The sequence below is a fragment of the Agelaius phoeniceus genome, chromosome 25 (assembly GCF_051311805.1).
Source record: "Agelaius phoeniceus isolate bAgePho1 chromosome 25, bAgePho1.hap1, whole genome shotgun sequence".
Taxonomy (NCBI): domain Eukaryota; kingdom Metazoa; phylum Chordata; class Aves; order Passeriformes; family Icteridae; genus Agelaius; species Agelaius phoeniceus.
Genome location: NC_135289.1, coordinates 3,985,156 through 4,009,932, shown reverse-complemented (window position 1 = coordinate 4,009,932; position 24,777 = coordinate 3,985,156). Strand labels below are relative to the sequence as shown.

The 24,777-nt window shown below is 53.1% G+C and overlaps 1 protein-coding gene across 1 annotated transcript in view; it reads right to left on the bottom strand.

Annotated features, from left to right (window-relative positions):
- MAPKAPK2 (MAPK activated protein kinase 2) overlaps nucleotides 1-24,777 on the bottom strand; it is a 42,656-nt gene that overhangs the window by 6,866 nt on the left and 11,013 nt on the right. Inside the window, exons 2-4 of the mRNA XM_054648679.2 lie at nucleotides 4,300-4,439; nucleotides 1,894-1,958; nucleotides 21-100 (exon numbers count right to left, since the gene is read on the bottom strand). Of these exons, the coding sequence (XP_054504654.1) occupies nucleotides 21-100; nucleotides 1,894-1,958; nucleotides 4,300-4,439 (285 nt within the window). The remainder of the gene's footprint in view (nucleotides 1-20; nucleotides 101-1,893; nucleotides 1,959-4,299; nucleotides 4,440-24,777) is intronic.

Below are 24,777 nucleotides of genomic sequence, written 5' to 3'. Positions count from 1 at the left end.
AGGGGGGCTCAGGGTGGTACCTTCACGTCCCGGTGGGCGATGTTGATCGAGTGCAGGTACTGGATGGCTTCCCCAATGCTCTTCATGATCTCCGAAGCCTCTGAAGCAGCAAAGAAACCATCAGAAGCCTCCAGAAGCAAGTTAAAAAGGGCACTGCTCCCTGGGGAGCTCTACAAACCAGGAGCCAAAGAACCTGGCTGAGGTCAAAGGGGTTTGCTGTGCTTGAAGTCCCCCTTTCCGTAGAGCCTGTGTCACTCCCCATCCCTGGGGAAGGAGCCTGCAGCTCCCAGAAACTCCAGGGGAAGGGCCCAGCCCCTGACCCTAATACCAAGGAGGGGCTTGCACTGTTTACGACACCCAAGCAGCAAGGAATGCAGCTGGGAAAGGTTTCCCCTTAGGATGGGAAATAAGGGGGCAACGGGCTCAGAGTTTGGGTTGTGTGGTTGCTTCTCGTGGCCAGAGGAGTAGAGGAAGTGAGACCTATGAGACCTTTGAGAACCACAGCACATGGACTTAGCTTTTTGAGGGAGGTGGGTGTTTCTGACAGGACTGGGATGGACAGAAGTGTGGGAGTAGCTGAGAAAATACCCCCTAACCCTATTCTCAAGGAAACATGAAAAGCAGGGCCCCTTGCACCCACATCCCTCATTCCCTGAGTGCAGAACTCTGCTGGGGATCCAGAAGAGTCCCTGAGGGGATGGAGGGGGTGAAAGGCCAGGGTGTCACACTGAGGGGATGGAGGGGACTCAAAGGCCAGGGTGTTACACTGAGGGGATGGAGGGGACTCAAAGGCCAGGGTGTTACACTGAGGGGATGGAGAGGACTGAGAGGCCAGGGTGTTACACTGAGGGGATGGAGGGGATGAAAGGCCAGGGTGTTCACTGAGGGGATGGAGGGCACTCAAAGACCAGGGTGTTCACTGAGGGGATGGAGGAGATGAAAGGCCAGGGTGTTACACTGAGGGGATGAAGGGGACTGAAAGGCCAGGGTGTTACACTGAGGGGATGGAGGGGATGAAAGGCCAGGGTGTTACACTGAGGGGATGGAGGGCACTCAAAGACCAGGGTGTTACACTGAGGGGATTGAGGGGTCTCAAAGGCCAGGGTGTTACACTGAGGGGATGGAGGGGATGAAAGGCCAGGGTGTTACACTGAGGGGATGAAGGGGACTGAAAGGCCAGGGTGTTACACTGAGGGGATGGACTGGACTCAAAGGCCAGGGTGTTACACTGAGGGGATGGAGGGGATGAAAGGCCAGGGTGTTACACTGAGGGGATGGAGGGCACTGAGAGGCCAGGGTGTTACACTGAGGGGATGGAGGGGACTCAAAGGCCAGGGTGTTACACTGAGGGGATGGAGAGGACTGAGAGGCCAGGGTGTTACACTGAGGGGATGGAGGGCACTCAAAGACCAGGGTGTTCACTGAGGGGATGGAGGGGACTGAGAGGCCAGGGTGTTACACTGAGGGGATGGAGGGGATGAAAGGCCAGGGTGTTACACTGAGGGGATGGAGGGCACTGAGAGGCCGGGGTGTTACACTGAGGGGATGGAGGGGACTCAAAGGCCAGGGTGTTACACTGAGGGGATGGAGGGGACTGAGAGGCCAGGGTGTTACACTGAGGGGATGGAGGGGATGAAAGGCCAGGGTGTTACACTGAGGGGATGGAGGGGACTCAAAGGCCAGGGTGTTACACTGAGGGGATGGAGGGGATGAAAGGCCAGGGTGTTACACTGAGGGGATGGAGGGGATGAAAGGCCAGGGTGTTACACTGAGGGGATGGAGGGGACTCAAAGACCAGGGTGTTACACTGAGGGGATGGAGGGCACTGAGAGGCCAGGGTGTTACACTGAGGGGATGGAGGGGATGAAAGGCCAGCAGGGTGTGGGCTCATACCCCGTTCTGTGAAGGCCTGGTCTCCCCTGTCCTGGATGCGGCTGAAGAGCTCCCCACCATCCAAGCTGGAAGAGAGGAGATGCTGTTACACACCATGGCTTGTTGAATTTGTAGGCAACTTCCACATGGGAAGAGATGAGAATCTTGACTCCACGTTTCAGAAGGCTGATTTATTATTTTATTATATATATTATATTCAAAGGAAATGATATATTAAAACTATACTGAAAGAATAGAAGAAAGGATTTCATCAGAAGGCTTGCAAGGAAAAGAATGATAATAAAATCTTGTGACTGACCAGAGAGTCTGAGCCAGCTGACTGTGATTGGCCATTAATTAAAAACAACCCCATGAGACCAATCCCAGATGCACCTGTTGCATTCCACAGCAGCAGATAATTATTGTTTACATTTTGTTTCTGAGACCTCTCAGCTTCTCAGGAGAAAACATGCTAGCAAAAGGATTTTTCATAAAATATATCCATGACAGTGGCTCCATCTCCCGCCAAACCCTCTTCTGCTGAGCAGGAAACAATCCCCTTCTCCATGCAGGACCTTGGGTTGGTGTTCTGGGGCGTTTCAGAGCCTCCTCCTTCCCGAAAGGAGCAGGGCAGAGGCTCAGCGTTGGGCGGGTGTGGCCGCCCCAGCAGCCACAAAAACACATTTACAGTAAAGGCAGCAAATGTGGCTTGAAATTGGTGAGAGCACTCCCAGCACACGTGGCCTCCTTTTGCTCACGAGCCAACTGCCTCAGCAGCACATGACCCAGCACAGAAGTGCTGAGCAAAGCTCAGGGTGAGACACCAGCAGTGTCACAAAGGGCTCCCCAAGCTGGGGCACAGAGGCTGGACCCCACTGCAGCACAGCCAGGTCCCATGGGAGGTGTTGGAGAACCACTGGTGGGTTCCCTCCCCAGGTAGCCTCAGGGAAAATGCAGCTCCCACAGAGATCAGGACTGAGGTATGGGAGAATTCTCCATGAGAGCAGGGAAAATGGCACTTCCTGGCCCTGCCTTATCTGCCTGAAGCAGGAACAGTTTGGCTTTCTCAGCACTGCTGATAGCATCTCCCTGACATTCAGTGACATCTGCAGCAGCAATAGCCTGCAGCTCTTGGGATCCTCTGCTGCACAGAGCCTGGGAGGGGGGATCCAGAGCAGTCAGGAGGGATCCAGAGCCGGAGAGGATGGGTCCAGAACGTGGGAGAATGGATCCAGAGCCTTGGAGGATGGATCCAGAGCAGTCAGGATGGATCCAGAGTCAGTCAGGAGGGTTCCAGAGCAGTCAGGAGGGATCTAGAGCCTGAGAGGAAGGATCCAGAGTCAGTCAGGAGTGATCTAGAGCCTGGAAGGAGGGATCCAGAGCAGTCAGGAGAGATCCAGAGTCAGTCAGCAGGGTTCCAGAGCAGTCAGGAGGGATCCAGAGCCTGAGAGGGGGGATCTAGAGCCTGAGAGGAAGGATCCAGAGTCAGTCAGGAGGGATCCAGAGCAGTCAGGAGGGATCCAGAGCAGTCAGGAGGGATCTAGAGCCTGAGAGGAGGGGTCTAGAGCCTGGAAGGAGGGATCCAGAGCCTGGAAGGAGGGATCCAGAGCAGTCAGGAGGGATCCAGAGCCTGAGAGGATGGATGCAGAGCAGTCAGGAGGGATGCAGAGCAGTCAGGAGGGATCCAGAGCCTGCTCCTGCTGCTGGAAATCAAACCCTGCCTTGTGAGGGACATTACCCCAGAGCATCCCTCGCTCACACAGACAGTCCTGGGGACTCTCCTCCTACCCCTCAGCCATTCTTTCTCTCCCTGCTGCCTCCCCTTCCCCATCCCTGGCTGCCCAGAGTGCCAGGCAGGTTCTCAGGTGCCTGTTTCCCCCCAGGAGCTGCTCTGGGGGCTGCTGTGCCACGTGCCCTGGCACTGCTCCTGCACCCGCTGCCCCCCCGGGCGATCTACCAGCTTGCCAGAGGAGAGGTTTTGGCAAGGAAGCTGCATCAAATCACAGCTGCGGTTGGGATGTGGTTTCAATACTTTCCCCTTCATCCCTCCTCCTCGTCCCCAGGTTGATACCAAGCTCCTACCCAAAGCACAGCTGCTGCTGCTGCTGCTGCTGCAGGCGGTGCCAGGGCGGCACCAGCGCTGCCAGCTCGGTCACTGCCCCACCACAGCCTGCCAGGAACCTGCTGCCTCCCCCAGCTTTTGGTGGCCAAAGGCAGTTTGGTTATGACCCACCTGTGAGAACCACAGGCTCTGAGCTGAGCATTTTCAGGATGACTCAGAGCCAGCAGCCCTGGCTGTGCCCATCCCTCCCACACCACCCTGCCCGGGACGCCATCCCCACAGCTGCATCCCCAAGGCTGGAAGGTGCCCACCCTGCTTTTGGCAGCCCCCCAGCACCCTGCAGTGCCCGTGGCCCGGGTGCTCACCACTCCATGACGATGAGCAGACACTTCCTCCCTTGGTAGAGGTTCTCGTAGACGTCCATGATGCGCACGATGTGCGCGCACTGCGACGCTCGCCAGTGCAGCTCCACCTCCCTGCGGGCCTTGGGGCAGTCCTGCAGCATCTGCGGGAGAAGGGACACCCTGTGAGCCCCGGGACGCCCCCGGGCAGCAGGGTCATGGCCCCCGGGTGGCTCTGTGGCCACCAGAGAGGACGCGGGGGCGAGCAGCGGGTGCTCCCTGCGGGCGCACAGAGCACTCTGATCATGCCTCCATCCCCATCTAGTGGGAACTCTGAGATGCCGTTTGCCCTCAGCTTGCCCTTCCTGTCAAGGTTCATAAAAGCTTATTCAGGCTCCCTGCCACCTCCCAGTGCCCCACCAGCAAGACCTACTGCATTTATGAGCCATTCTGCACCCTGATACCTCCACTGCTGCACCCCTGGGTGCCACCGAGCATCCTCAGCCTCACCTTTGCTTTGCTGCCCTGCATCATTTCCCAACCATCAGCTGCTCCACAAAAGCTCCCTCACCACAAATTCAGAGCCCACCAGCACCCGTGCCTGGGGAGGGCACAAAGCAAACATCCAGATGTTCCTTAAATTACAGCTCTTTAATGAGCCCCGTGCCCTTCCCAAAGACAACTCACAGTTCCCAGGTGCAGGAAGGATTTGTTTATCTGCCATAGACTATTAGTTATGCTGTTTGTCAGGATAAACAGCCAGCCTTAATTATTGTGTTCCTAAATATAGAACAACAAACGTGTCTGTCTTGAGCACAGCTCATTTTCCTTCCTGTCTCCAGCAGCCTTTGGGGCCAGGCTCAGCCTCTGGAGCAGCTCTGCCCCTTGGAGCAGAGTGAGCAGGGGGATGTGGACACACAGGGGGATGTGGATACACCTGCAGGAAACAGCAGGTTTGGTCATTTTACCAAGATTCAGACAGAAAAGTCCTTCTGACCCCTCTGGGCTCTCCCCAGGAGCAGAGGAGCATCAGCCCTGGGATGCTCTGCAGGACCCAGGGGGGGTTCTCAGTGCAGTAGGGATCTCACAGGAACAAGGATTAACTCCCAAAATCCACACAGTGCCCATTTCCAGATGGAACACTCCCTGATGGTGCTGCCCTGGCAGAGCAGCACTCATCCTTTGCCCCAGGGAAAGGCACAGAGAGGATTTGCCCTTCAGCCACCCACCCAAAACACCATCCCAGGCCCTGGTCACACCTCTCCCACCTCCTCTCCTGCTTCCCCAGGCAGAGGAAACCTGTGGGAACCTGTGGGAGGCTGCTGGCACCAAAGCCCCAGAGGCTCTGCAAGGAGCAAAGTGGCCAAATCCAACCTTTGCACAACTTGACATCACTCACACCAACAACCTTGGGGCAAAGACAGGGCAGGAGTTTGGACTTGGACACCCTCTCCTTGCTCCTCTATTGCTTAATTACCCCAAAAACTGCATCCTGCAGAAGCCAAAACCATAAGTAAGAGTAACACCAGCCCCCTGAGGAGCCATGCAGAGGGGGCTGGAGAAAAGCCTGGCTATTTTTTGCAGCCCCACTCTGAAGAGCCTGGCGAGGGGAGCCAGGAAGCCGAAGAGAAAAGAGAAAAACAAAACAATTTGTAATTATGCTCCGGGAAAATGGACCAGCAGGAAGCAGCTAGTTAACATCATTGTGCACAAGACAAACAGCAGAGGTACAGCAAAATACATCCCGTTTTTAGAGGTCACTCTGAGTGCTTTCATAGGAGGTTAATTGGATTTCTAATGAAGTAGGAGGCAGCAGCAGCAGCCTCCATTACCTGCCCCAGCACGGCCCTGACGTTTGTTTTTGTAGCCAGACAAGCTCTGGAAGCAAAGAGAGCAAAGAGCTGCCCTGGTGCTCTCAGAACACCCAGCTGTGATCCAGCTGCTCCCTCCATCCCCTGCACCATGGACAGGTGATGGAGAGGCTTCCAGAGGAGCAGATTAGGCCTCATTAAAGCAATGGTTTGGTAAATTTAGGAAATGTTCCTGGTGGCAGCAGTGTGAGGGGGAGCTGAAGGCCACATGCACTCCCCACTGCTGCTGCAGGAAGGATTGAAAAATGTATTTGACTCTTTTGACCTAACACTGTCAGGTTGTAAGAATATTTCCTCTAGGATTTTAATGAACTCCCAGTATATTTTATGATATTAAGAAAGCTGATAGGCCAAGAAACACTTATAGTGCATTGTAATTAGGAAATAGTTGCCTTCTGATTGTGCTGGTGTGAATTGTATATGAAGGGTGCATGGTCTCACCCTTCACATGAGATTGAAAATGGAATAAAAGCTTTTAAAACATCTCTCAGTTGCCCCATCTCTGGGTCAGAAAAGAGCATAATCCAACAGGCAAGCATATTTCCTCTATGATTTTAATGAACTCTGACTATATTTTATGATATTAAGAATATTTCCTTTATGATTTTAATGAACTCTGACTATATTTTATGATATTAAGAATATTTCCTCTATGATTTTAATGAACTCTCAGTATATTTTATGATATTAACAAAGCTGGTAGACAAGAAACACTTATAGTGTATTGTAATTAGGAAATAGTTGCCTTCTGATTGTGATGGTGTGAATTGTAACACCTCTATTGTCTCACCCTTCACATGAGACTGAAAATGGAATAAAAGCTTTTAAAACATCTCTCAGTTGCCCCATCTCTGGGTCAGAAAAGAGCATAACCCAACAGGCAAGCCATGGCATGTCGGAACCCAGCACATCCCTCTGGCTGTCCAGAGCAGCCAGGACCCGGCCAGGGGGCTCAGAGACCCTGGCACAGAGCCCAAAACACCTCTGGGATTGATTATGGAGCAAATCACCAACCTTAGGTGAAGATCTGCAAGCCACAACAGTTTAGGTAGAATAATAGTGAAGTTATCACGGGGTGGAAAAGTAGATTTTGGGGTTTTGGTAAGGGGGTTCATGAGGCAAGATGGAGGGAACTGGGCGTGTCCAGCCTTTCTCCTTCTTCTTCTTGGCCTCCATCTTCTGCTGTGATGGTGGCACTTTTGGATTGGTTTAGAGTAGAAGCTCAGTGTCTAACACAGGTGATAGGTATTGGAAAGTAACTGTAAATATTGTACAGGTAGTTTTTAGTATAAAGACATAACACTGCCCTGGGGGCAGGCAGAGTGCCTGGAACTGTCCTGCTGGATGGACCTCAGCAGGGCAGGAGAAAAATTTTTATAGATAAGACACAATAAACAACCTGGAGACAGAGAAATGAAGAGGCACTGAAGAGCTCCAACTCCTTCTTCAAGCGCCGGGCTGGGAAAAGAGACTTTGAACATTTCTCGGGGTCATGGTGACCAGCAAAAGCTCCTGAGAATGGCAGAGGCAGCCCCCAGCCCCAGCTGCACCCCAAACCTCCTGCCCTCAGCACAGGCACTGGATCCCCGTGCCCTGGGTGCCAGGAATGTGCTGGGCATGGCACAGCGATGGGCCAAGAGCAGCCCTGCCACCAGTCTGTCCTTTCAGGTGGGAGCCAGCAGCTCCCATTCCCCAGCCAGCAGAGAAGGCTGGGGTGGGTGATGTCCTGTCCACATCCAAGGTATCTGGGCTGTGACAGCCCTGTCCCTGTCCCTGGTCCAGCTCTGGTGCCCAGGACAGGCTGTGGCTGCAGCAGGGTTTGTGTTTCTTGGCTCCCTACAGGGAGGATGGGATGGGAAAATCACCCCATGTTTCCCCTGAGGTTCAGCAAGGATGAGTGCCCCCATCCCACCCCAGCTGATTTTGCAACCCAGTAATCTGGAGCACAACCAGGGTTAACCCTTCCATGGCCAAGCTGCTCAACTCCCAACAGCTGCTCTCAGTTCAGCTTTTCCAGCTCTTACCTCCTGTTCCTTTTCTGTGAAAAATGCATGTATTTTATGACTGGCTTTTCACAAATATTCAAATGAATATTATATGTGTTGGGTTAGAAAGTGATGCTGTATTAATTCTCTTAAGTAGTGTGTTAAATATAGTTTTAGGTTATAACATAATGTTAAAATAGAAACTGTGCTGTGTAGGATACGTTTTTTCCTAAAGAAATGACTCACACTGAGACAGCAGCCATGGGACACCTGAATCTTTCAGAGAAAGAGAATTTATTGCTCCATTATCAGGAGAAATGAACTTCTTCCCACCTTGCTCGGCAGGATGATGCATCAGGATTCAGAGGAAGAAGCTGACCCTGCCCAGACAGAATCCTGTGTTTGAATGGAATTTATGCATCATGGATGAGGTGTAGGAATATGTAACAGGCTGTTGTTTTTAAGGGTTAATCCTCTGTTAACGTGGGGCCTTTTTCAGGCTTATTTTGCCCAGAAAGAGGTACCCAGACTGTCTGTAACTCTTTGTATTTATTGTCTCATATTGTCCTAATCCAAATGGTCCAAATTATTATTATTCTAATTGTATTACTATTTTAATATATATTAATATTATATTTATATTTTTACATATTACTATTATATTTATAATTCTATAGTACTATTATATATTTATATATTGCTATTATATATTTCTATATTACTATTTTTATTACTATTAAACTTTTAAATTTTTCAAAACAAGGAATTGGCGTTTTTCACACTTCCAAAGAAGGGCTCCTCGGAGATCCAACTCCTCATTATTTCAGACAGAAAAAGCTGCATTTCCTGCCTGCTCCTGCTGCAGAGGAGGGCTGGGCAGCCCCAGGGCAGTAACCGGATCCTTGTGTTACACAAGTGTCCCCGGGCAGGGCACAAGGGCAGCACTGGCTGCAGAGGAAGCTCTGCCACCACCTCCGAGCCAACCCGGGCAGGAGGAGCTGCATCCCTTTGGTGGATGCTCCAGGTGCTTCAGATCTGCAGCCACTGCTGTAAGAGCCGAAATGAGGGATGTGGGGCTCCAGGCAGCTCTGCAAAATGCAGATTATTGTATCCAGGACGTTACAGAGCTGTGCCCACAGCTGTCAGCTCCAGCTGCAGGCAGGCCTGGAGACCCTTTGGGTTTGGTTACATTGCATTATAGACTTTTCTTTTGGTTACATTGCATTATAGACTTTTCTTTTGGTCACAATGCATTATAGACTTTTCTTTTGGTTACATTGCATTATATACTTTGCTTTTGGTTACATTGCATTATTTACTTTTCTTCTGGTCACAATGCATTCTAGACTTTTCTTCTGGTCACAATGCATTCTAGACTTTTCTTTGCTGAGCATCTTAATACAGTAGAACCAATCTATACCTTAACTATTATCTATAGCCCATCATAACTACTATAATTACCATATTCATGTTACTGTTCCCCAGTCACTAAAAGTTAGTACATTACAGTTTAAGCTAGAAGTTGGTTTTCAGTTTTCTTGCAGTAGAAAATTCTGAGACTTTTTTTCTACTTGCAACATTGGCAGACTTGTTTGCCTGTGCTCTCTTTCTGCTTGGTAAAAACATCTTCTTGTTTGGGGTGGGTTTATCCTTTGCTCTAAGCCATAAAAACCCCTTCTAACTAAGACACCTTTTGCCTCTTTAGTTATCCAGTAAAACTGGCTCAGTAATTCCTTTCTTCTATATCAAAACTTGTTTCCATCTCCATTCCTTCATCAGACTCTACATTTAAAAATCTTTCTGCTAAGCACACATATCTGTGAGACTTCCTTGTCAAACTTTCATCCTTCCCAACACACTGCACATCTCCAGACATCAGCTCACCATCCTCAGCACCCCGGTGTCCCCTCAGCATGGCAGGGCACAGGGGACAGCCACAGAGCTGTGCCAGCCCAGAGCTCTGCTCCATCCCATCTCTGCTCCCCACCGGGGCACCTCCCTGCAGGAAAGGAGGGAGAGCAGGCAAAGAGCCGCTCCACCCTGCTGGCAATTAGGGAGGAAATTCAGCTTTCAGCCGCATTCCAGCTCCCTCCCAGCAGCCTGACACCTCTGAGATTTGGGCAGACAGCGTTTGCTGCCATCCTGTGCCTTGGCTCAGCTCAGCTCCCCCAGGAGCCTTTCCATGCTGCGAGAGGAATTAGTCCTGTGCTCCTCTAAACACCTCATTAGCTTCATTAGAGCTCCCACAGTGCTGCCAGCAGAGGATGGCACAGCCCAGCCTGATGTGCTCAGCACCCTGAGAGCAGCACAGGCTCCTCACAAGATCCAGCAGCACCTCTGGGCTCTTCCCCACCTTGGAAAGACAAACCCTGGAAGCAACTCCTGAAAACACAACAGCTCATCAGGGCTTCCTGCAGGAGAACAGCACTGCCTGAGCAAACCCAACCCCAAATCCAGGCTCCAGCCTGGTCCTGCAGGCATCAAAAATCAGCTTCAGCTCCAAGGAAGAGCTCAGCACTACACAGAACAGAATTTCCCCCCCAGCACCTGAGGACAAGCACAGGAAGGAAGGAAGGAAGTGGAGGGAAGGAGGGGAGGAAGGAAGGAAGGAAGGAAGGAAGGAAGGAAGGAAGGAAGGAAGGAAGGAAGGAAGGAAGGAAGGAAGGAAGGAAGGAAGGAAGGAAGGAAGGAAGGAAGGAAGGAAGGAAGGAAGGAAGGAAGGAAGGAAGGAAGGAAGGAAGGAAGGAAGGAAGGAAGGAAGGAAGGAAGGAAGGAAGGAAGGAAGGAAGGAAGGAAGGAAGGAAGGAAGGAAGGAAGGAAGGAAGGAAGGAAGGAAGGAAGGAAGGAAGGAAGGAAGGAAGGAAGGAAGGAAGGAAGGAAGGAAGGAAGGAAGGAAGGAAGGAAGGAAGGAAGGAAGGAAGGAAGGAAGGAAGGAAGGAAGGAAGGAAGGAAGGAAGGAAGGAAGGAAGGAAGGAAGGAAGGAAGGAAGGAGCTGCAGCTGCTCACGTTCCCTCTCCCCGCGTGTCCTCAGGCACCACTGATTCAGTCTCGCCGCCCCCTCCTGGGATGATGCTCCATGAGTCAGACACTTGGGAAAAGGAAGCTCCCTCCTCCCCTGGCACGGCAGGAGGTCGCTGAGGACACTGTCCCACTGTCCCTCCTGTCCCTCTGTCCCTCCTCACTGAGGGTGCCACCCCAGCCCCAAATGCTGCTGCCCCTTGGTGAGCCAAGCGCACTCAGATGGGCAAGAGGAAAAACTCACCTTCCATGGGCAATTTCCATGGAAAGCGAGGCTCAGGCTCACACTGGGGTGTTTGTTGAGCTGTCCATTTTCCAGGGCTGCCCCAGGCTCACCCCAGGCTCTGCAGCTGCTCTTGCAGGCAGGGTGGTTTTATTCCTGTGTGTATTTTGATCCCACCCGATTCTCCTCAGCCCCCAGCAGAACAGCACCCACCCCTCCAACAGGGGTGGCACCAAACCACCCCCAGGAGCCCCCCTCAGGACCTGTCTGCACCAGAGGGGTTAAAAGAAACTCTCCTTGAGTTGCAGTAAGAATAAACCTACAGCGAAGAGAGGCAGGCTGCCATCCCCCAAATTATCAGCAGGGAAGCAAAGCAGAGCTTCCCCCAGCCTGGATCACACACACACAGCCTTTGGACTCCCTGACCCTGCTAGCACAGGGCAAGGAGCATTTTTTCCTAATAAAGCAAAAGGATTTCTCTTCAAAGGATTTTCCTCTTCTAATCTTCCCCTGCAAACTCGCTGCCAACTGGCGTCAGCTGCTTTACACATTTGTAGGGCCAGGGCTGGAAGCTCTGCACAGGCTGTTCCCACCTCTCCCTGCATTGAGCTGAGCCTGGAATGCCAGAATATTTTGGGAAGCCCACAGGTAATGAGCCCAAAGCCACCCCAGTCCCTGCCAGACAGGGCTGGGAGGGAGAGGGCAGCAGAAGGACACGGAAGCAGCAAAGCTCAGTTCCGCTTTTGCTGTTTATGAGCTACAAAAGAGAAATAAAATCACGAGTCCCAGAGCCCCTGAGAGGAATTGTGTTACCAAACAGAGGGAAATTCATGGTTCAACCACAAGGCAGTAACAATTAAAGGTGCAGCTCAGGAAGCCTCCCCCACATCATCGTGGCTCTTACATAAATCTTTACATTAACCCCATCCCCGCTGCTTCCACCCACCACAGCCTGCCCTGCTGCCCTGGTGACGGGACTTTCCCAAGCTGGGCTTCATTTCTGCTCTGCCCACGCCCAAAGAGCCACAGAAAGAGTCTGAAGCCCCAACAGAAGAGATGAAAGCCTCATCCAAACGTTTGTTTTGCCCGGGGAAAGCCAGAGAGCAGAGGTGACGTGTCCGGAGGAGGAGCACGCGCGGGTCCGGCAGCATCCTGCCCACAGCGTGCCCCGTCCTGCCGGCCAGGATGGCTGCTCAGAGGGATTCCTCTGCTCCTGGCTTCATCCAAGGGGCTTTGCCAGGCAGCACCAGGCATCAGCTGCCCACCTTGCAGAGGTGTAGGAACGTTGGGGGTAGCACGGTTGGGACAGACAGAGACGAGAGATCTCTGCAGCCAGGGCTGGGAACTTGTGGGTTATTGCAAAGGGCCTGGGTGCAGGGCCCTGCTGGGAGCTGCCAGCCACAGCTGGAGCAGGACTGAGAGAAGAGAGGGGGAGAGAGGATGAGAGAGGGAGAGAGTAAAAGGGCAAGAGAGTAAAAGCATAAGAGAGTAAAAGGGGTAAGAGCACAAGAGTGTAAGAGGAGTAAAAAGGGTAAGAGCACAAAGTTCCCATTCCAATACAATAAATCTTCTTCTGTGTTGAATATTCTGATTCTCACTGACCAATCTAGTACAAGATACAAATCCTATAGCATTTCCATACAGCCTATAAGAATCATTACATTACCATACTGTGTTATATTTTAAACCCTAAAAACTCCTCTTTGGACCCTTCTGCCAAGCTGGCAGGGTCTGCTCTGACCCTGGGGCCTGTCTGCAAGCAGAGGGTGTTGTTCCATCAAAAGGGGATCACCTTCAGTGGCCACACCATTGTTTTCCAATTGTTCAGTAACTGAGGGATCTCAAAGCCTGCTTTCATTTCAATCTCGCTTATAGTTTCCATGTTCTCAAACTCTTTTGCCAGACAATCATATTTATAAGGCTTTCCTGTTTCATCTTCCCCAACACAGAGGGATGGGGCAGTGGCACCAGAGCTGGGTGGATACTGAGGCTGCAGCATCCTGCCCACAGTGTGCCCTGTCCTGCCAGCCAGGATGGCTGCTCAGAGGGATTCCTCTGCTCCTGGCTTCATCCAAGGGGCTTTGCCAGGCAGCACCAGGCATCAGCTGCCCACCTTGCAGAGGGATGGGGCAGTGCCACCACAGCTGGGTGGACACTGAGGAAATGACCCACGCGACAATTGGCTCCATCCTCCAGGTTCTCCCACCTTGGGGAGAATGGAAAGGTTGGAGAAAGGATCCCAGAGAGAAAGGATTGGAGAGAGCAAGACAGGAGAGGCAAGTGAGGCCGAGCAGAGGCGAGCTCACACACACACACAGACAGACACACAGACACACAGACACAGACACACACGCACACACACACAGAGACACACACATACACAGACAGACACAGACACACACACACAGACAGACAGACAGACAGACACACAGACACACACAGACACACACAGACAGACACAGACAGACACACAGACACACAGACACACACACACAGACAGACAGACACACACAGACAGACAGACAGACAGACACACACACACACACACACACAGAGGCACACACACACACACACACAGACAGACACAGACAGACAGACACACACACACACAGACACACACACACACACACACACACGCTGGAGCTGCTCAGCCACATTCTCCCAGGCTGAATGATCGCAGCGCTCCCAGGAACACCCCAAGCCACGGCACTGAGCGGGGAGAGCCTCCCTGCCGAGTGCACAGCCCGAGCCGAGCACCCAGGCAGGCGTGGAGGGGCTGTGACAGCGAGGGGACAGCTAAAAACCCTGCCAGGAGTGGCACGGAGGGGGCAGATGTGGCAGGGGCAGATATGGCAGAGGGAGGTGGATGTGGTAGTGGGGGCAGATGTGGAGGAGGGGCAGATGTGGAGGAGGGGCAGATGTGGAGGAAGGAGGCAGATGTGGAGGAGGGGCAGATGTGGAGGAGGGGCAGATGTGGAGGAGGGGCAGATGTGGAGGAGGGGGCAGATGTGGAGGAAGGGGCAGATGTCACAGCGTGCCCTGCCCGTGCTGCTCCTGCGGGCGATGTCGCAATGGGGCGGAGGATGGAGCTGAGCCGAGGAAGAGGCAGCTCTTACACACACAGGCAGCTCTTACACACACAGGCAGCTCTTACACACACACAGGCAGCTGTTACACACACACAGGCAGCTCTTACACACACACAGGCAGCTCTTATACACACACACAGGCAGCTGTTACACACACACAGGGAGCTCTTACACACACACACAGGCAGCTCTTACACACACACACACACACACACACAGAGGCAGCTCTCACACACACACAGGCAGCTCACACACACACACACAGAGGCAGCTCTCACACACACAGGCAGCTCTCACACACACACACACAGAGGCAGCTCTTACACACACACAGGCAGCTGTTACACACACACAGAGGCAGCTCTTACACACACACAGGCAGCTCTTACACACACACAGGCAGCTCTTACACACACACACAGGCAGCTCCTACACACACAGGCAGCTCTTACACACACACAGGCAGCTCTTACACACACACACACACACACACAGAGGCAGCTGTTACACACACACAGGCAGCCCTTACACACACACAGAGGCAGCTCTTACACACACACACAGGCAGCTCTTACACACACACACAGAGGCAGCTCTTACACACACACAGAGGCAGCTCTTACACACACACAAGCAGCTCTTACACACACACAGGCAGCCCTTACACACACACAGAGGCAGCCCTTACACACACACAGGCAGCTCTTACACACACACACACACACACACACACACACACACACCTTACACACACACAGGCAGCCCTTACACACACACACAGGCAGCCCTTACACACACACACACAGGCAGCTCTTACACACACACACACACACACACACACACACACACACACAGGCAGCTCTTACACACACACACATACAAGCAGCTCTTACACACACACAGGCAGCTCTTACACACACACACACACACACACACACAGAGGCAGTTCTTACACACACACAGAGGCAGTTCTTACACACACACAGAGGCAGCTCTTACACACACACACAGGCAGCTCTTACACACACAGAGGCAGCTCTTACACACACACAGACACACACACACACACAGGCAGCTCCTACACACACACACACACACACACACACACAGGCAGCTCCTACACACACATAGGCAGCTCTTACACACACACAGAGGCAGCTCTCACACACACACAGAGGCAGCTCTCACACACACACATAGGCAGCTCTTACACACACACAGGCAGCCCTTACACACACACACACAGAGGCAGCTCTTACACACACACAGGCAGCTCTTACACACACACACAGGCAGCTCTTACACACATACACAGGCAGCTCTTACACACACACACAGAGGCAGCTCTTACACACACAGGCAGCCCTTACACACACACAGGCAGCCCTTACACACACACAGGCAGCTCTTACACACACACACAGGCAGCTCCTACACACACACACAGGCAGCTCTTACACACACACACAGGCAGCTCTTACACACACACAGGCAGCTCCTACACACACATACAAGCAGCTCTTACACACACAGGCAGCTCTTACACACACAGAGGCAGCTCTTACACACACACAGGCAGCTCTTACACACACACACACACACACACACACACACACACAGGCAGCTCTTACACACACACACATACAAGCAGCTCTTACACACACACAGGCAGCCCTTACACACACACACACACACACACACACACACACAGGCAGCCCTTACACACACACACACACACACAGGCAGCCCTTACACACACACAGAGGCAGCCCTTACACACACACACACAGGCAGCCCTTACACACACACACAGAGGCAGCTCTTACACACACACACAGGCAGCCCTTACACACACACACACAGGCAGCCCTTACACACACAGATGCAGTTCTTACACACACAGAGGCAGCTCTTACACACACACAGGCAGCCCTTACACACACAGATGCAGTTCTTACACACACAGAGGCAGCTCTTACACACACACAGGCAGCCCTTACACACACACACACAGGCAGCTCTTACACACACACACAGGCAGCCCTTACACACACACACAGAGGCAGCTCTTACACACACACAGGCAGCCCTTACACACACGCTGCTTTCACAAGGGGCCTCGCTCCCCCCAGCACTGCACAAGCCCCGGGTCCCCTGTGCTCCCCTGCTCGTGGGGTCCCTGCCCGGTGGGCGATGCTCGGGACCCCCCAGCCCTGCAGCCCCCCCTGCCCGGGGCATCTGCTGAGCATTTCTGTCCCTCGGTGACAGATGCAGCAGCCATTCAGCCTTTTCAGGCAGCAACAAAAGCCTCTCGAGGCACACAAAGGAGGGCAGCAGAAGAGAGGCCTGGGTTTAAATAAGAGCCACCTGCCAGGGGCCCGTGCCCCCCGTGTGCTGCAGAGCCCATTTCCCAGCAGCAGAAATGTTCTTGGCACGTCCTGCAGATGAAATGTCCAAGTGGGGATCCAGGAGCAGCACCCTGGATGCTGAGGGAAGGGTCTCAGTGTGGCAGAGGCTGTGGGGCAGTGCACGAACTTCCAAAAGTACCAGAGAGGAAATTTCCCCCCTGTTGGTGTTACCAAGGCTGGGCTCAAGGCAGAGCAAGAAGTCACTGAATGGGGATGAGGGGATGAGGCTGGAGGGAGGAGATGGAGGTGGGTGGGAAGGGGCTGTAAAACTCACAGGAAAAAGTCAAAGCAGGTAAATGGCAGCAAGGCAGCAGCACGAAGCATCCCCGCTGACTCACAGCCAGCAACAGGCTGGGGCTGGTGTTTAAAGGAGACAAATAAAGAGTGTTGGCTTCATTTATCTGAGAAAAACAAAATTAGGGGCCTATTCAGTGCCGTGTTTTTGTTTTGGGAGCCTCCTCTTCCTTCCAGCCCTCAGCAGCAGCCAGCGCTGGGTTTGGCTGACTCACCCCAGGCTCATCTCTCCAGGAGGCTCTGGGTGAGGAGCAGGAGCAGCCCAGGCACGAGCCACGGTCACAAGGTCCCACGTCCTGCTGTGCCACATCTGGCTGGAGTGACAGAGCCACCACCCTGCCAGGACCTCCCCGTGAGCCCCACAGGGACAAACGGGGTCACAACGGCCTAAATGCTCCAAGCCAGCCCAGCCCATCCCTGTCTAAAGGTGTCACTGCTCCCCAGGAGCCAGCACTGGCCTTGAGCAGGGAAGGGACCCATTGCCTTGGGGCCAGAAGAAGCCACAGCCCAGCTCTGAATGGAGCCAATCTGGGCAGGGACGCTCAGCTCTGCAAACCAAACCCCTGATCCCAGCTCTGAATGGAGCCAGTCTGGGCAGGGATGCTCAGCTCTGCAAACCAAAGCCCTGATCCCAGCTCTGAATGGAGCCAGTCTGGGCAGGGATGCTCGGATGTGCAAACCAAACCCCTGATCCCAGCTCTGAATGGAGCCAATCTGGGCAGGGATGCTCAAATGTGCAAACCAAACCCCTGATCCCAGCTCTGAATGGAGCCAATCTGGGCAGGGATGCTCAGCTCTGCAAACCAAACCCCTGATCCCACACAGCTCTGCAGGGCCTTCCATCCACACAGCACAAAGTGAAAGGGAAATAAGGAGCCAAGGGAAGGGCAGAGATCTTCCCAGCCATACACACAACACCTTCACCTTCACCTTCACCTTCCCCCTCTGCAGGGCTGAGGGCTGGGGTCAGCTCCTCCTCCTCCTCACCCCTCTCCTTGCCAGATTTGCTATCAGAGCTGACAGCAGCACGAAGGCAAAAGCACACATGTGCTTTTATGATAGGAAGTGGTTGATATTTGCAGGTGTGATTAATACCGAAGTAAACACTGATGTAAACCATTAACTCAGGGCTGACCTATGGCCTTTGTGCTTCCCTCCCACGGGCAGAGCTTGAAAAAAAAACCCCCTTATCACCAGCACTGCACGGTGCTGCCTCCCTGTACCCACAGCCAGGGGCTTCCCCTCATGTCAGATGGACCCAGAGCATCTCTTGGGTCCTGGCTCCACCAGCCTTGGGGACAACCCTGCCTGACCTACCTGCTACCTCTGATCCCAGGGAGAGCCCTGGGTGCTCCACACCTACACCCCAGAGCTGCTTTTATTTTTGGATGTGTCCACCCATTCCCTGAAGGTTTGAGCTGGGAGTGATTTTGGGGAGAGGCCCAGACCCACCACGCCTGCAAGCACAGCAGCCATGAGGCCCTGCCAGAAGCAGCCCCACAGCACTCACTGCTTCCCAGCAGCTCCTGGGCTTGAACTCTGCCCAAAAATGAAATTTCTCAGGGTTCAGCCCATGGGCAGGACAGAATTGAGGCTGACACCCACGCCCCCAGCACGGGGCCTTTCAACACAGATCTTCATGCAGCATGAATGAATACATGTACATGTAAAGAAAGGCAAAAAAGCAAACTGCAGCACAAAGCTGCATCGAGGCCAGCCCCTCCTGAAGTGCCACTGGCCCCTGGCACTGGGAGCAGGATGGCCTTGGGATGTGTTTCCTGCAGCAGTGCCAAGCCTGAGGAGGGTTTCATTTACGCACCCGCCGAGCTCGGTGACGACAGCCCCGCTTTGCATCACCCAATCTGCCCCAGCTGTTTGTTTAACACAATTTCACCCCTGCCACGGCCTTTGTCAACAGCAGGGCACAGCAAACACCTTGCTGAGATAAGGGCAGTTTTCAGCAGGGATGCAGAGCAGAGCATCCCCCAGCTGCAGGAGCTGCACCCAGCAGCGCCAGGGGGGCTGGAGCCACGCAGAGCCCACAGCAGGCACCGTGCCCATGCCAGCCTGGAGGCTGCCAGGCTGCTAGGAGCAGCGAAAGGCTGGGCCAGGAGCAGCAAAAGGAGTTTCATAACAGGGCCTTGTCTGCGCAGGTGCTCAGAGAGGCAGGGGCCGCCAACAGCCGCCCTCCTCCTCCTCCTCCTCCTCCTCCTCCCCTCACATGGCACAGCAGTCACAAACCTCTGTCACCACCAGCCCTGATGCCCAGAGCAGGGAGAGGGGCAGTGTGTCAGGAGAGGGGATGGCAGCGAAGGGACAGAGGGACAAGAGGGGACAGTTCAGAGCTGCTCAGGGACACACGTCCCCCACCAGCTTCTTCTTTGCCATCTCCCCAAAGCTCTCAGTGCAGTCTCCAGGCTGTTTCTGCCCCACAGGCCTCCCTCCTCATCCTCCTCCCACCACAGTGAGTCTGTACAGCCCCAGCAGCCAGCAGGAGCTGCAGCAGAGCTGGTGGAAAGCCCCGTTTGTCACCAAGCCCCGTGGGTGCAGGGCCAAGCAACAGCCCAGACTCGAGACCCAGCACTACCTAAGGCTGTGCACTTGCACTTCACCTACAGCAGGCAGGATTTCAGGGGAAATCCTGAATGCAGGGAAAAGCTGAGAGCCTCCTGCCAACCCAGGGGCCAAGCAGGGCACTCCTCCTCCAGCAGCCGCCCCGAGACTCCTCCAGCCAGCAGGAAAACACACACAGTTGTGTTTCTATTTTTAAAAAAAAGCCTTTCTCTGCATCCTGCTGGCACCACATTAAAGCTCTCAGGACACAGTGGCTATTCTCAGCTCCCTGCTGAGGCTTGTGGCAGCCCCAGGAGCCTCCACAGCACCTGTTGGCAGCAACAGCAGCAGCCGTGTGGCCCCAGTGCTGGGGAGCTTTGGTGGAGCTGGGGCAGAGCCTGGACCAGCAGGGTCCCAGTCAGCACCATCACCTCAAAACACCTCGGCCAACAAGGGTGCAAAACTCACTGCAAAGTGCACAGACTTCCAAAAATACCAGAGGGGGAATTTCCCCCCTGTTGGTGCTACCAAGGGTGGGCTCGAGGCAGAGCAAGGAGTCACTGAACCATGGAGGGGTTTGGGTTAAAAGGAGCCCGAAAAGGAGTCACTGAACCATGGTTTGGGTTAAAGGAACCCTAAAAGAAGTCACTGAATCATGGTTTGGGTTTGGGTTAAAAGGAGCCCTAAAAGGAGTCACTGAACCATGGTTTGGGTTAAAGGAACCCTAAAAGAAATCACTGAATCATGGTTTGGGTTTGGGTTAAAAGGAGCCCTAAAAGGAGTCACTGAACCATGGTTTGGGTTAAAAGGAGCCCTAAAAGGAGTCACTGAATCAAGGAGTAGTTTGGGTTAAAAGGAACCCTAAAAGGAGTCACTGAATCATGGTTTGGGTTAAAGGAACCCTAAAAGGAGTCACTGAACCATGGTTTGGGTTAAAGGAACCCTAAAAGGAGTCACTGAACCATGGTTTGGATTTGGGTTAAAAGGAACCCTAAAAGAAGTCCATGAATCATGGTTTGGGTTAAAGGAACCCTAAAAGGAGTCACTGCATCATGGTTTGGGTCAAAAGGAACCCTAAAAGGAGTCACTGAATCATGGTTTGGGTTAAAGGAACCCTAAAAGGAGTCACTGAATCATGGTTTGGGTTTGGGTTAAAAGGAGCCCTAAAAGGAGTTACTGAACCATGGTTTGGGTTAAAAGGAACCCTAAAAGGAGTCACTGAATCAAGGAGTAGTTTGGGTTAAAAGGAACCCTAAAAGGAGTCACTGAACCATGGTTTGGGTTAAAGGAACCCTAAAAGGAGTCACTGAATCATGGTTTGGGTTAAAGGAACCCTAAAAGGAGTCACTGAACCATGGTTTGGGTTAAAGGAACCCTAAAAGAAGTCACTGAATCAAGGTTTGGGTTAAAGGAACCCTAAAAGGAGTCACTGAACCATGGTTTGGATTTGGGTTAAAAGGAACCCTAAAAGAAGTCCATGAATCATGGTTTGGGTTAAAAGGAATACTAAAAAAAGTCACTGAATCATGGTTTGGGTTTGGGTTAAAAGGAATCCTAAAAAAAGTCACTGAACCAAGGTTTGGGTTAAAGGAACCCTAAAAGGAGTCACTGCATCATGGTTTGGGTCAAAAGGAACCCTAAAAGGAGTCACTGAATCATGGTTACTGTTAAAAGGAACCCTAAAGATCATCTCATTCCAGCTCCTGCCATGGACAGAAACACCTTCCACCAAACCAGGCAGCTCAGAGCCCCATCAAACCTGAGCCAGTTTTGTACTCTTATTTTTTCAATACACAGCAAAAGCACGTGTGGAGAACTCACAGGACAGAGTCACTGATCCTCCCACGGATGCTCAGCCCCCCACTGCTTGACAGTGTTTACCAGCAGGCTCCTTGATTTGCTCCCAAATCCCACAGGCAGCAAAGTGGTTTGGACTCGTTTTGCCTGCTAGATTAAAAGGGAGATGGGATAAAAGGATAAAGGCACGGATATTTAAACAAACCAACAGAAAAATCTCCTCCTGCAGCTACTGCTGCTCCCTTGGCAAACAGCCTGGTCTCCTTGGGCATTCCCATACCCAGCTTTTTAAAGGAAACCTCTCCCCTCAGCCAGCCTCAATGCCAGGGCAGCGTTACCCTGGACCTCGGCTATGGGGTGAGCAGGGGGCAGCTGCTCCCTCGGGGTCAGCCCGGGGCTCCTGGGCCCTGCTTTGTGTGAATTTAAGCTTTTCCAATCCCACTTCTTCCCCAGAAGAGCTCAGGGCTGGGGGAAGCCCAAGAGCAGACAGGGCAGCCTTTGTGTGGCTCTGCCACCCACCCCAGGCTGGGCAGCCCCTGGGGCACTGGGGGAGCAGGGGCTGGCACTGGGCTGGCACTGGGCTGGCACAGCCCCACAGAGCCTGCAGCAGCACTCTGAGGCAGCAGAGCCTCAGCTCAGAGGGAAATGAAGCCTTGAGGAGCCCCTGTGAAGGGCACCCACACCTCTCACACAGGGCAAGGTGCCTGTGCTCAGCTGGGGCTGGGCTCTGTCTGCAGGCACTGACACAACCAGAGCACACAGCCTCGAGCTGCACCAAGGGAAATACAGGCTGGATAGCAGGGAAAAGATTTTTACAGAAAGGGTGAGAAAGTTCTGGAGTCCCCATCCCTGGTGTGTTTAACAAAGCCTGGATGTGGCACTGGGGGCCAGGGCTCAGTTGAGGGGTTGGGGCTGGGTTGGACTCGGTGATCTCTAAGGTCTCTTCCAACCCAGTGATTGTGTGAATCCTGTGAATCTTGGTGCACATTCAAGTTTTTACCAACATCCCTCAGCAGGATTTTGCCAGGCCCAGCTCTGGTGTTGGATTCCCCAGCCCTCACTGGCACCAAACATTATTTCCCCTCACAGCTCCGGGTGCAGCTCAGACAGCAGAACCTGGGAGACAATCCCTTATCAAGTTACACCAACAAGCATTACAGCAGGGCAGATAAGCTTATTTTTTTAATCTGAGGGGCTGTGCTTGAGAGTGGAATCCACCACAGGAGTAACAAACTCCAGGCTGCTGCTCCCCATCACGAGGGGCTGGGAACACAAACCCTGTGAGTGAGGAAGCCCTGAGGGAGCTGGGGGTGCTCAGCCTGGAGCAAAGGAGACTCAGGGCTGCCCCCATCACTCTGCAGCTCCTGAAAGGTGCCTGTGCTCAGCTGGGGCTGGGCTCTGTCTGCAGGCACTGACACAACCAGAGCACACAGCCCCAAGCTGCACCAAGGGAAATACAGGCTGGACAGCAGGGAAAAGTTTTTCACAGAAAGGGTGATAAAGTTCTGGAGTCCCCATCCCTGGGGGTGTTTAACAAAGCCTGGATGTGGCACTGGGTGCCAGGGCTCAGTTGAGCTGTTAGGGCTGGATTGGACTCAGATGATCCTGAAGGTCTCTTCCAGTCCTGTGATTCTGTGAATTCCTTTTCCAGGGCTGCACTCAATGTGGGTACAAGATCCAGCTGTCCAGTGGTGTTCAGCAGTTCAGTCACTAAAACCCTCCAAGCACCATGGCCCAGGCCAGCCCTGCTGCAGTGAGATTTGTGTGCTTGTTTCAGGGCAGTCTTTGAGGAGAAGGAAACATGAAAGGAATGTTTTGGTTAAAGCCAGAGGTGCCTGACCTGCTAAGAACACGCTGCCCTTGCTGCCAGAGCCTGGCAAAACTGAGCTCAAAGGATGCCCTGGGCTTCCTAAACCTCTCCTTGCTGTCATTAGCTGCAGCCACAGGGCCATGCCTGACCTGCAGCTCCTCCACAAGTGGGAATATCACCCCAGAGCTCTGCACTGAGACACTCAAACATCATCTCCCAGAGCCCCCCTGACTGTGGCAGGGGCAGAACCTCAGAGCTGCTCTCCAGCTCCCAGGAAAAAGCAGCTCTGGCTCCCACCCAGCCCGAGCTGCTGCTCAGCAGCACCCAATGCATTTTAACCCATTCAGAACCTCCTCATCATCTTCCTCACCCAGCTTTCACCAGCCCAGCATTGCAGGGCTGGCTGTCTCCTCCAGCACCAAGCAGCTGGGGAATGGGATTTCCAAAAACTCCCAGGAAAAAGCAGCTCTGGCTCCCACCCAGCCCAAGCTGCTGCTCAGCAGCACCCAACCCATTTTAACCCATTCAGAACCTCCTCATCATCTTCCTCACCCAGCTCTCATCAGCCCAGCATCACTGGCTGTCTCCTCCAGCATCAAGCAGTTGGAACCACCAGGACACTTCCAAAAACTCCCAGGGACCTGGAGCTGAATCCCAGCACCCAGGGAACATCTCATGTCCTGGCAGAGCTGTTCTTTACAGCAACTCCTCCTTACCACAAGGGATTGTGACCGTGCTCACAGGGGTCCCAGGATGAGGGAAGAGATGAGGATCTGACTCCATGTTTCAGAAGGCTTGATTTGTTATTTTATTATATATATTATATTAAAACTATACTCAAAGCATAGAAGAAAGGATTTCATCAGAAGGCTGGCTAAGAATAGAAAAAGAAAGAATGAATAACAAAAGCTTCTGTCTAGGACAGAGAGTCCGAGCCAGCTGGGCTGTGATTGGCCATTAATTAGAAACAACCCCATGAGCCCAATCCCAGATGCACCTGTTGCATTCCACAGCAGCAGATAACCATTGGTTACATTTTGTTCCTGAGGCCTCTCAGCTTCTCAGGAGGAAGAATCCTAAGGAAAGGATTTTCCATAAAAGATGTGTCTGTGCCAAGAGACCGGGAGCCTGAGCTCTGAGGTGGAACAAGCAGGGTGGGAGGGGATGGAGAGGAGATCTCAGGGGAAACACTGAGGACAAAAACAAAAGGCTTCCCAAGCCTGCTCCAAGCTCGTGGGCCAGCAAGGGGCAGGTGTTGTCTCCAGGAGCTTGGGCAGATGCCCAGCAAGGGCTGCAACACCTCCAGGCTGCCCAGAACAGCCCTGTGCCCGTGCCAGCACTGCCCTGCCCGAGGCACGGGAGGTGACCAGCCCAAAATGCCAAACTCACAGCTCTGATGCCTTCCAGGAGATAACCTGAGTTTAAACTTCCTGGCAAGCCCTCCCTTCCCAGAG